The sequence below is a fragment of the Cydia fagiglandana genome, chromosome 24 (genome assembly GCF_963556715.1).
Source record: "Cydia fagiglandana chromosome 24, ilCydFagi1.1, whole genome shotgun sequence".
Taxonomy (NCBI): Eukaryota; Metazoa; Arthropoda; class Insecta; order Lepidoptera; family Tortricidae; genus Cydia; species Cydia fagiglandana.
The window spans coordinates 9,771,071-9,784,722 of NC_085955.1; the positions used below are offsets into that span (position 1 = coordinate 9,771,071).

Below are 13,652 nucleotides of genomic sequence, written 5' to 3' on the forward strand. Positions count from 1 at the left end.
CGCAGTTTATTATTTTTGAATCGCCAACCTATTTACCCTGTGTGTGTGTCAAAGCACAAACAACTTTATCATTTAAACTTAAACTTTATCATTTAAATTTAAAGTTAAACAAAGTTGCAGTACTTACAGTAAAAATAATAACATCATTTATCTATATTATACATTTTTTGGATAATTTTATACGTTTTCATTTTGAGTTTTAGACGTGTCTCGATAGATGGCAGTAAATTTACTGTGACTACAAAATTTACAATGACAGGACCCCTCTATACTATCTATTCTTTTTGTTCTTTTCTACAAAGAGCATATAATCACTACGTTTTCTAATTCAAACCAAGAGGCATTGGTTACTATATATCAAATTCTAAGAATATTTTCCATACTATCTATATCCAGGGAAAATGGGCACTACGTTTGTATGGAGAAGGTGGTGTCCAATAAGCATAGACTAGGAATCCTCTAGACCGAGTTTAGAGCAATTATTTCATGCAGCCGATGATGCCAAAAATGCGGGGGTGCGCGGGACGAGGTGAGCGAGGTCCCGTGCCGTGATTGGTCCGTTCAAAGACACGGACGTCACACAAAGACACTTTCGACTCGAACTGGAGTAAAATTACCGTATGCGTGGCAGAGGGGGTAGCGCGACTATGCTCAGTCTGGAGGATATTTTGTCTGTGCCAATAAGTGTTATACTATGTAACAAATAAATAATACCACCAAACGTGACTTTTGAAACATTTATTCCAACTCAGTTGCAATGGATGACATAACTACTAATGTTACAAACGAGTTACTATCCAAATTATACTTCATAAAATAATATATATTTTGTTTGCTTACTGCAACTATTTTATACACCAAATATTTTTCGACCACAGAGTTAGACTAAAGAGAAACTAGACGTAAAGTGAGACGCTATGTTTTGAGATGGTAAACTATTGGTCGAATTGTCCTATAGATGTGACGTTCCACGGCAAAAGGTACCTTATGGCGGCTGGCGATTACGTCGCATAGCGCCGCAATAATATTGGAGCGGCGTCAATAGCGTAAGCGCCAACCGCCATAAGGTACCTTTACCCGTGGGACGTCACAAATGTTTTTATGGCTCCTCTACACGATGGGCCAACGCCGGCCACTCCAAGGGACGCAGCCATGCGGTAGAATGAGATAGCAATATCACTTGCTCCCTCTAACGCATAAATTAGGTTAAGGTTGAGTGCTCCAGGGTTCCAAATAGGCTTAGAGGTCTTAACCTCATTGTTTTTTTTATTACAATTAGTCCAAAAAGTCTGATGTCGAATAGTTAGGGCTCTAAGAGCAGCTAGAAGACCCGTAGGACTCATTCTGGGCCCAGTGATTCCGTGCTTTTGGACTTGTGGTCGTCAAATGGCCCTGAAGGTGCATCGAGCCGCGTTACGGCTCGGCCACGACATTGCGCGACCGGCGGCGGCGGCAGCGGCAACCATAGGTCGGAGCGAGACAAAGCGATCGGACCTTTCGTTCCCAACTATGGTTGCCGCCGCCGCCGCCGCCGCCGGTCGCGCAGTCGTAGCCGGGCCGTTAAGGCTCCAAAGTCTGACAAATAATGATTGATAACATATTTTTACAACAAACGGTGGTAGGTTAGTTCTAAATATGTAACGTCGGGTCGTGCAAGGGTCCGCTGGAGCCCTAGGGCTCCTCCTCGGCCGTGCCGAGCACGGCGCCGCTGTACGCGAGGTCCCAGTAGTGTTCGACGCCATGTTTTTGAAACAGCTCCCTAGCTTGCTTCTCGGTTGGTAACACCTGAAAGTAAACATAATATGTAATTAACGACCGGTCTGGCCTAGTGGGTAGTGACCCTGAATATGAAGCCGATGGTCCCGGGTTCGAATCCTGGTAAGGGCATTTATTTGTATGATGATACAGATATTTGTTCCTGAGTCATGGTTGTTTTCTATGTATTTAAGTATTTATATATTTTATATATCGCTGTCTGAGTACCCACAACACAAGCCTTCTTGAGCTTACCGTGGGGCTTAGTCAATTTGTGTAAAAATGTCCTATAATATTTATTTATTTTATTTAATTAAAGAAGTTTATGAAGTGCAAACTTCTTTAGCGGCGCTGTGCACTTTTGTGGCGGGGAATAAATGTTAAACTCGCGACAGCGTAAGATGCCTCGAAAGACGGACACGTGACCTGATCGAAAACTGTTACTTGTACAATGTCATTGAGTTTTCACTTCTGCCGGCACTCCCGGAGTGCAACCCGTTGTTAGTTACTTAATTTACTATGAGTACCAGGGATTTTTCCCCATAAAGTTTAGACTGGTGTTAAAAAAACCGGCCAAATGAGTCGGACTCGCGAACGAAGGATTCCGTACCATTAAGCATCTGTCACCCATATAACCATTCCAGTCGCAGAATCATCAAAGTGGTAACTAAATGTCAGATGTGTCGTAACAGAGTCCACACAATGTGTCTAGAATTGTTTCGAAACAAAGTGTCGTCGCCGTGTGTACACTTTTCCGTAACAAGGTGTCGACACATTTGTGTGCACTTTGCGTGCGGTTTGCGACTAAATCTGACAGCAAATTTGTGACAGCAAATGTCAATATAAAATACCTCTTGAAAACCAAGGTTTGTCAAACTACTATTAGTGTCTCGTGTGCTCGTAAGTAATTCTAGTAAGTCATCATGGGCGATGCAAATGATAATAATCGACCAAAACCATATAAACACCCAACACCCGTCAACCTTTTACAGAAAAGTTTTTAAAGAAATGCAATAAGCTACTTAGGTCAGCCAACGAATGCTCAATAAAGTTGTAGAGGGAAATGCTCGGAACACAATTTTTGACTCTGTAACTTGGTTTGGACAAGTTAGGAGGTGAACATATCAAAAGTCCCCGGCCGTAGCCCTTGAGCGGGGGGAAGAGAGGGGGCTTTGAATGTCCCATTTTCCGGTTTTTCGATTATATCTCGGAAACTATGCATCTTAGCGACATGGCCACTTATACAAAATGAAAGTTAATTTAATTTGTTACAAGTTTATTCAGTCAATTTTTTCGATATGTTGAATAGTTTTTGAGATATCCGCTCTTGAAAGTTTATTTAGGGCTCTCAATTTTATCTTGATATATCTACATCAGTGAAGGTGCTAGGCCGTGTATGGTATCGTTTTCGTATAAATCTGGGTTTCTGAATCCATTTAAGGTATCACATTGAAACCATTCCACAAAATTAAAAAAATCTTTTTAGGGTTCCGTACCTCAAAAGCAAAAAACGGAATCCTTATAGGATCACTCGTGCGTCTGTATGTCTGTCTGTCTGAATACACAAAATAGTTCTTTACCTATAGATGACAGGAAAACCTATTAGAAATGTGCAGTCAAGCGCGAGTCGGACTTAATGTACGGAACCCTTAATACGCGAGTCCGACTCGCACTTGGTCGGTTTTTTTTAAACTCCTCTTGACACTTAACCGCTGAACCGATTTCGTTGAAATTTGGTATAGTAATAGTTTGCGTCCCGGAACAGGACATAGGATAGATCTTATAACCAAAATCATCTTTTGAAGGTGTGAAAAGTGGCGTGGAAATTTGTACGGGAAATCAATAACCGCTGAACCGATTTATATTATCAATATAACACCTCTCTGTATTTTATTAACAATAGTCTTAAGTCTTGCTTTGTACAGATACTAACACTTTTATGGGCTTTGCCTGAAATAAATGATTTTATTATTATTATGTATCTCCTTTTGGATATCACGGGCCTATAATCCCGGTTTTTTGATAGGCTTGCGTGGGGACACAGATCCAACACGTAGAGGCCCCTTGGAGAGCTTTAATGTCATGTAGAACGCCTGCTGGAACCCGTTCACAGGTGCAACAATAGACACCCATGAACCGGTCTCAGCAGGCATTGGGACTATTGTAGCAAAAGTGAATAGTATACCGGTCTATGGATTGAAGTTTGGGTGGACTATGAGACTATTATTATTATATTTGTATCTCCTTGGATATCACGGGCCTATAATCCCGGTTTTTTGATAGGCTTGCGTGGGGACACAGATCCAACACGTAGAGGCCCCTTGGAGAGCTTTAATGTCATGTAGAACGCCTGCTGGAACCCGTTCATAGGTGCAACAATAGACACCCATGAACCGGTCTCAGCAGGCATTGGGACTATTGTAGCAAAAGTGAATAGTATACCGGTCTATGGATTGAAGTTTGGGTGGAAAATGAGACTGGGCTATTGTAAAGAGTTCGGACACCTGCCATAACAATGCTAACACACGTTATCGAGGCAGGTGGTGACTTGCCGCTGACTAGATGGGCCCCTGAAACTGCCGTCGTGAAGACGACCAGGGGCAACATCGGTGTGAGCGGCTCAGGGGTGTCGAGAGGTGTGCGCCGCTTTCTACCCAGTGGCTGTTACCAGCCACTGTGCCAACTCGCGTCTTATGCATCTTTCACTTCCACCCCTGGAGCATATAGCTCTAGCGACTCCTCTCTGGACGGCCAATGAAGGCAAGCCAGAGCTGAGAGTCCTGCGGGTCTCCTTGGGGTCCACTCCGACCGACGAAGACACGCCGGAGACGGAGACCCTGACCGACTCTCGGGAGCACTCGGGTCCGTGGGGTCGTTACTCCCCAACAGCTCGCCACAAGCTGCCCTGCGGGCTTATTATTATTATTTGTATGTCTTTTCCATATCTCGGGACCATGGGGTCCCGGACCTTTGGGAGGCGTACGTGGGGCCGAAGCCAACAGCGCAGAGGCCCTTTAAGACACTTTAATCTAAAAGCAAGGGATACACGTGGCGGATACTATCCCCGAACGCACAATATGATACATCAAGAGATGGTCCCCGCCAGGTGCAAAGACTATTGCAGTGCAGCACTTTTGTGCTGCGATGGGAACTAAGGTCATGGGCTATAGATTTGAAAGTTGGATGGACTGGATAATGGGCTATGGGAGAGACTAGCGGACACCTGCCGTGACAATCAGTCTCAAAATTGTATAAGACAGGTGGTGACTCGCCAACTCATTGAGTGGGCCCCGCAATGGCCGCACGCACAGTGCGACAACAGGGCAACACTTTGGAGCGGCTGTGAGGTTGTCGAGAGGTGAGTCTGCGGTAGCCAGATCCCGGTAATCCGTTCAAGGGCCGCCGGCGTTATGACATTTTACACTTCCAACCTGGAGCATAGGTCCCGCTCTTGCGACTCCACTCTGGCCGGCCGGTGAAGGCAAGCACAGAGGCGAGGGCCAGATGACAGGGCCCTCTGGAATAGGGGTCCGCGGTGTCGCCACTCACCGTCAGCTCGCCACAAGCTGCCCCCGCGGGGTTATTATTATTATTATTATATTAAATTTGGTATGGTCTACATCTTTGATTTAGTTAAAAATGATAAAAAAAACATGACTTTAAACCTAAACTTAAACAGTATTAACTTCAAGAAGTCAATTCTGGATTCCTCCCTACACCTCATTTCACACCTTTGAAGGATGATTTTTGAGATAACTTATTATGTCCTGTCTCGGGACTCAAAATATATGTGTACTAAATTTAAATTAAAACTGTTCAGCAGTTTAAGCGTGAAGAGGAGTTTAAAAGAAAGTAAGTTTATATGTTTTTACTTTGGAATGGTGTCAATGTGATACCATAACTAAATTTGGTACTGCGAATTTATACGAAAACGATACCAAACATGGCCTCGTAGCTTTACTGTTGTAGAAGTCAAAATAAAATTGAGAGCCCTAAATTCTTATTACTTGACCAAACTTGTGTAGAAGGAAAAGGAAAAATAAAAGTCTTCGGCAGGAATATAAGACACAAATATATATTTTTTTTTGCGTTACTATTTCAATCATCAAATATAAACATACCTTGATTATATTATTCTAGTGAGATCCTCACAGATAAACAATAACATTTACTAAAAAAATTAGAAGGTCGAAATATCACGGAACTTGTGAGAGTAATACGTGAAAAATAAAAACTTTTATGACAAAAAAATCTGGACACAATTTAAGAAGCATCCTATTGCGTCGAGGAATCATCTGTATTTTTGCTTGTTTCATTACCTCCTCGCTTCTTTTTTTGTCCTTTGTATTCTGTAGCAATTTGTTAGATCTGAAAATAAAGATAACTTGCGTCGTCACGGATGTCGATTTATAGGTTTTAGGGAGTGCAGAATTCGAAAACTATGATCATTTTATAATCCAAGATGGCCGCTACGTATTTTGTCATAAAAGTCGTCATGAATATCGTTTTATAGGTTTTAGGAAGTGCCGATTTCGAAAATGATGACCAGTTTGGAATCCAAGATGTGTGCCGTGCACTTTGTCATAAAAGTCGTCATGGATATCGTTTTATAGGTTTTAGGGAGTGCAGAATTCGAAAATGATGACCATTTTGGATTCCAAGATGTCTGCCGTGCACTTTGTCATATAAGCCGTCATAGATGTTGATTTATAGGTGTTAGGAAGAGCAGATTTCGAAAATGATGACCATGACCAACAAAACGACATCCATGTCGACTTTTAACATAGTGCATGGCCGCCATCTTAGATGCCAAAATAGTTATTATTTTCGAAATCTGCGCTCCCTAAAACCTATAAAACGACAGCCATGACGACTTTAATGACATACTGCATGGCCGCCATTTTGGATTCCAAAATGGTCATCATTTTCGAAATCAGGGCCCCCTAAAACCTATAAAACGACACCCATGACAACTTTTATGACATAGTGCGTGGCCGCCATTTTGGATTCCAAAATGGCCATCATTTTCGAAATCTGCGTCCCCTAAAACCTATAAAACGATATCCATGACGACTTTTATGACATAGTGCATGGCCGCCATTTTGGAATCGAAAATGGTTATCGTTTTCGAAATCTGCGCCCCCCAAAACCTATAAAACGACACCCATGACGACTTTCATGACATAGTGCATGGCCGCCATTCTGGATTCCAAAATGGTCATCATTTTCGAAAGCGGGGCCCCCTAAAACCTATAAAACGACATCCATGACGACTTTTATGACATAGTGCATGGCCGCCATTTTGGAATCGAAAATGGTTATCGTTTTCGAAATCTGCGCCCCCCAAAACCTATAAAACGACACCCATGACGACTTTCATGACATAGTGCATGGCCGCCATTCTGGATTCCAAAATGGTCATCATTTTCGAAAGCGGGGCCCCCTAAAACCTATAAAACGACATCCATGACGACTTTTATAACATAGTGCATGGCCGCCATTTTGGAATCTAAAATGGTCATCGTTTTCGAAATCTGCGCCCCCTAAAACCTATAAAACGACACCCATGACGACTTTTATGACATAGTGCATGGCCACCATTTTGGAATCCAAAATGGTCATCATTTTCTAAATCTGCGCCCCCCAAAACCTATAAAACGACATCCATGACGACTTTTATGACATAGTGCATGGCCGCCATTTTGGAATCGAAAATGGTTATCGTTTCCGAAATCTGCGCCCCCCAAAACCTATAAAACGACACCCATGACGACTTTTATGACATAGTGCATGGCCGCCATTTTGGATTTCAAAATGGTCATCATTTTCTAAATCGGGGCCCCTTAAAACCCATAAAACTACATCCATGACGAGTTTTATGACATAGTGCATGGCCGCCATTTTGGAATCAAAAATGTCAAGTCAAGTCAAAAATACTTTATTCATGTAGGCCTAGTAACAAGCACTTATGAACGTTTTACATAATAATATATTATCTTAAGCTAATTATCAGAGCAATTTATTGAAGTTAATATTATTCCATAGTAATATTGGATTATTATACAGATCAAATTTAATACTAAGAATTTCACAAAAAGATCGTCAAACATAAAAAAAAATTGTATAAAAAATACTAGTCTAGAATGTTTCTAGAATAAAATCTAAATGTCAATAACAAATGTCAATAAAACTTAACAAAGAAGTACATACATTGAATTATCTATTTCGAGTCACAATTAATCCCACGTTGTTTTATCACTCATGTAGTCTTGTGTGGTATAATAAGCTTTAGAAATAAGTTTACGCTTTACATAATTTTTAAATTTATTAATTGATAATTCAGTAATATGGTTATCGTTTTCGAAATCTGCGCCCCCCAAAACCTATAAAACGACACCCATGACGACTTTTATAACATAGTGCATGGCCGCCATTCTGGATTCCAAAATGGTCATCATTTTCGAAAGCGGGGCCCCCTAAAACCTGTAAAACGACATCCATGACGACTTTTATGACATAGTGCATGGCCGCCATCTTGGAATCCAAATTGGTCATCGTTTTCGAAATCTGCGCCCCTTAAAACCTATAAAACGACACCCATGACGACTTTTATGACAGTGCATGGCCACCATTTTGGAATCCAAAATGGTCATCATTTTCTAAATCTGCGCCCCCTAAAACCTATAAAACGACACCCATGACGACTTTTATTACATAGTGCATGGCCGCCATTTTGGATTTCAAAATGGTCATCATTTTCTAAATCGGGGCCCCCTAAAACCTATAAAATGACACCCATGACGACTTTTATGACATAGTGCATGGCCGCCATCTTGGAATCCAAAATGGTCATCATTTTTGAAATCTGCGCCTCCTAAAACCTATAAAACGACACCCCTGACGACTTTTATGGCATAGTGCATGACCGCCATTTTGGATTCCAAAATGGTCATCATTTTCAAAATTGGGGCCCCCTAAAACGTATAAAACGACATCCATGACGACTTTTATGACACAGTGCATGGCCGCCATTTTGGATTCCAAAATGGTCATCATTTTCGAAATCGGCACTCCCTAAAACCTATAAATCGACACCCATCTCGACTTTTATGACAAAGTGTTTGGCTACCATCTGCATGCAAGACATTTCTATTATTTTTACGTACAAAAATGGCCCCCTGTCAACTTCCAACCGAGATTTAATCGATAATTTATTCGATTAATGTTCAGATTCATTCAATTTCAATATATGTTAGGTCGACTAAACTAATCGTGATTAAAATTTGAGGATTAACTTTTTTTATTCCATTAATTAGTCGAATAAACAGTTCATCTATTAAGTCCCATCTCTGACCACGTCATTTTTACACTTTGAGAATATCTGAAAACAAATGAACACAAGGAGCCATTTTGCAAATCCAGTAACTTTGTTATTATAGCAGAAGTTCTAAGGTCCTGTTTTCTAAGGGGACCTTGCATTTTGGAGACAAAGCAAACCGCTTGGAACAGGTGTTTCTGGGGGTGATCTGAGCCGATTAAGCCCGGTTGCCAAGAGGTTCCACCCAGCAGGTTGGCAGGGGAGGGGGGGCAAATGTGGCTCCGGCGCGCCTCACTCTAAGCTATATATCTGCATACATCTAGCAACTATATCAAGTTTGGTGTCTTTTTCGTGTAATTCGAGGATGAAGAATTCATTTCTGTGACTAAATTTTCACTCTTCCATACAAAAAAATCAAAAAAATCAAAAAAATCTTTTCACTTCTTTTTTCGAAAATCTTCTACAAAATTAAAACTATGAGGATTTGCTCTAGAAAAAAAATATCTGTGAATAGCCCAGTTATCCTACTATATAGAATAGTAAACTTGTTAAACATTTTTTTTCATAACTCTGATAAAAAAAATGTTTTGTGTCGCACGGCGTACCTGCATTGTAAGAGCGGTATGCAGCGTTTAGGATTTTTAAGTATGTTTCGATGGTTTCTGATAAGTTGTTATTCTTCTGGTTGTAGAACATTACTTCTGGACGTGATATATATACAAATATAAATTAAACGTATAAATATAGATGTTGGGAAAACTTTCGCCAATAGAGTTATTATAAATGTGATAAAATTAACAAAGCAGATGTTTGATTAAAATGCGGGTTAAAATACGAGTAAGATATATATTGTTCGCAATTGCCACTACATGCCCATGGGTCCGTGCATTTTAGTTTTTTCTTAACGCAGTTGCACCTCCCTGCCCATTTTGTTTTGCAGCGGCAACGAATAAGCTCTAAACAAGCAGCAGCCGCCGCAGGTAGGCTTGTACATATGGGCTCCCAGTAACCATTTTGTTTGGACCAGCTCCAGTCAGCAGGACATGGAAGCTGTTGCTGAGGGGCTATAATCTGTCCCCAAACATAGCCTCCTTGGTAAACTGCACGGAGAAATATGTTTACGTGGGTAGGGCATCTTCCATTGGATGCAGACTCTCTAACTGAAGATTTTTTTTTGTAAAAAGTACTTTTCGGCACTGTTTTGCACTCGTACTTGTACCTGATGTACTCGTAAAATCAGTAACAAAATACTATGCATTTTGTTAAAATAACGTCTAGGGGCCAATTCACACCTCGTAATTCAAATCTGTCCATACTTACTATTGTAAGACTCTTACTTGCCATACAAGACAATAACAATTTTTATCAATATTGGCAATGCCTGCTCAATATTGCCTTGTTTGCCGTATTTAAACCCCTCCGTTACGGCAGGATATGCGCTCCAAGCTTGAAATACGCTTTTTTCCCTGTCCATACAAAAAAGAAACAGTGTCGCAACCTGAAAAGGTGTGGAAGAATGACAAGACTTCTGACCTTTCTGGTCCTGTAAAATAAATTATATATCTATGCGTTACAAATAAAATCATATATTTAAAGAAAGTTTGCAGCACTTGACCAATTGCCCTGGTGAGCTGTCTCGTATACTGCGGTGACATATTTATTTTATTTACAATTAATGGAGGATTGGCACAGGAAAGAATCACCTGTTCCTCTCGTGCCATGCTATTGCATTTCTTAAGCTAACGTTTGTAGTTCTTCCATTAATTGTAAATAAAATAAATAAATATGTCACCGCAATAAGAGACAGGTCAACTGGGCTAATGGTCACGTGCTGCAAACTTTCTTTAAATATATGATTTTATTTGTAACTCATAGATATATGATTTATTTTACAGGACTAGAAAGGATAGTAGTCTTGCCATTCTTCCACGCCTTTTCAGGCTACAACACAGTTTCTTTTGTGTGTGGAAAGGGAAAAAAAGCGTATTTCAAGCTTAAAGCGCATATCCTGCTGTAACGGAGGGCCTTCTTCTTCGTTACACTCTTGATAGAGTGGTCGTGGCCATTATGAAAACTTTTGAGCGACTCATTTAACGACACGTCGCCATTCCTCCCGTAGAGCTGCTTTCCGTAAGCATTCGCTTACTGTGACCGACACACTGATTTGGTTTGGTCAGTACATCTCATTAGAGATCTTCCCCTAGCCCTGTCACCTCCTACTCTTTCTTGCACAACTAGACGTTCTGTAGAGGTTCCGTCTCGACGAGACACGTGTCGAAAGAAGTTGAGTACCGAGTTTTGCCCGTAGAAAGCAACCGCTCTTTAATGCCAAGCTCCTCAATAATTGATGCTCAGTCCATGATATGCCCAGCATTCGTCTCCAGCACCACATCTCTAGTGCATTCACTTTCTGTTTTTCGGATGCCCTTAGTGTCCATGTGAGACATACAGCATACAGAAAAGTGGGAAATATGAGGGATCTGACAATCCTGGTTTTAGTGGTCCTTGTAATGTTCCGGAGGGATTTAAATACGGTAAACAAAACAACATTGAGCAGCCAATTTTGGAAAAAAATGTTATTGTCTTGTATGACAAGTAAGAGTCTTACAATATTAAATCTGAACAGATTTGAATTACGAGATGTGAATTGGTCCTTAGACATTATTTTGATACTATGCATTGTGTTACAGTGTTCGGATCAGGTACAAGTACAAGTGTAAAAGAGTGCCGAAAAGTACTTTTTACAAAAAATAATCTTCAGTTAGAGAATCTGCCTCCAATGGAAGATGCGCTACCTACGTAAACATATTCTCCGTGCAGTTTACCAAGGAGGCTATGTTTGGGGACAGATTATAGCCCCTCAGCAACAGCTTCCATGTCCTGCTGACTGGAGCTGGTCCAAACAAAATGGTTATTGGGAGCCCATATGTACAAGCCTACCTGCGGCGGCTGCTGCTTGTTTAGAGCTTATTCGTTGCCGCTGCAAAACAAAATGCGCAGGGAGGTGCAACTGCGTTAAGAAAAAACTAAAATGCACGGACCCATGGGCATGTAGTGGCAATTGCGAACAATATATATCTTACTCGTATTTTAACCCGCATTTTAATCAAACATCTGCTTTGTTAATTTTATCACATTTATAATAACTCTATTGGCGAAAGTTTTCCCAACATCTATATTTATACATTTAATTTATATTTGTATATATATCACGTCCAGAAGTAATTTTCTACAACCAGAAGAATAACAACTTATCAGAAACCATCGAAACATACTTAAAAATCCTAAACGCTGCATACCGCTCTTACAATGCAGGTACGCCGCGCGACACAAAACATTTTTTTTATCAGAGTTATGAAAAAAAAATGTTTAACAAGTTTACTATTCTATATAGTAGGATAACTGGGCTATTCACAGGTATTTGTTTTCTAGAGCAAATCCTCATAGTTTTAATTTTGTAGAGGATTTTCGAAAAAAAAAGTGAAAAGATTTTTTTGGAATTTTTAATTTCTCGATTTTTTTGTATGGAAGAGTGAAAATTTAGTCACAGAAATGAATTCTTCATCCTCGAATTACACGAAAAAGACACCAAACTTGATATACTTGCTAGATGTATACAGATATATAGCTTAGAGTGAGGCGCGCCGGAGCCACTTTTGCCCCCCCTCCCCTGCCCACCTGCTGGGTGGAACCTCTTGGCAACCGGGCTTAATCGGCTCAGATCATCCCCAGGAACACCTGTTCCAAGCGGTTTGCTTTGTCTCCAAAATGCAAGGTGGTGGACCTTAGAACCCCAGCTATTACTTTTGACAGCGCGTGTCATGTGTCTACACAGAGTCGACACAAAGTCGAAACATTTGCGACTACTTTGTGACTGCAATATTTCTCAGCCTTAAACCATATTTATACATCATAATTAACAAGTTTCGTAGTATATAAAGCGTTATTTCTGTTATTTAAGTATAGTATACGCATCGAAGTACTAAAAATGCATCAAATAATATATTTATGAACACAAGCACTGAGAAGTAAACAATTGAATTTCCGGCTAAACTAAAACAATGTGGTGGCGCGTTGATTATATTACACTTAGTTTATCAAATCACTCGAGCAGTTTAATTCCCCATAATAATTTAAGTCCTATTGTAATATAAATGCAAACAATATATAATTACGTCTTGTAATCCGTTTTAGAGATGGCGTATTAATGTCACTTATTTTTATTTAACTATTTTTCCATCTGACAGTTTCCATTTGACAGGAACAAAATGAACGAATGAACGAATGATTTTGGCATAAAGTAGTCGCAAACCCGAAACAATGTGTGCACACGGCGACCACACTTTATGTCACTTTGTGTCATGTGTCGACCCTTCCCCATTTCTGGTAACTGTGTCGACACGGCGACGACTCTGCGACTGGAATTGTGACCGAAACAGACGGTGTCGACACAAGATGTGTGTACACCGCGTCGTAACGGCGACTGGAAATGGTTGTATGGGCAATAGTCTGTTAGGCCATTTCCGTCCAAAGAAAAAAGTGAAAATAATTAAAAATAATAATTTCGCGCCTTTTTGTA

General features: G+C 40.5%; 1 protein-coding gene across 2 annotated transcripts in view; it reads right to left on the minus strand.

The window, feature by feature from the left end:
- Window positions 1-1,623: 1,623 nt before the first annotated feature.
- The window catches only part of LOC134676375 (U4/U6 small nuclear ribonucleoprotein Prp3), a 65,568-nt gene continuing 53,539 nt past the window's right edge, over window positions 1,624-13,652 (minus strand). For both annotated transcript variants that reach the window (XM_063534739.1, XM_063534738.1), the window contains one exon: window positions 1,624-1,785. In XM_063534739.1, coding sequence (XP_063390809.1) covers window positions 1,672-1,785 — 114 coding nt within the window. In that variant the 3' untranslated portion in view covers window positions 1,624-1,671. The remainder of the gene's footprint in view (window positions 1,786-13,652) is intronic.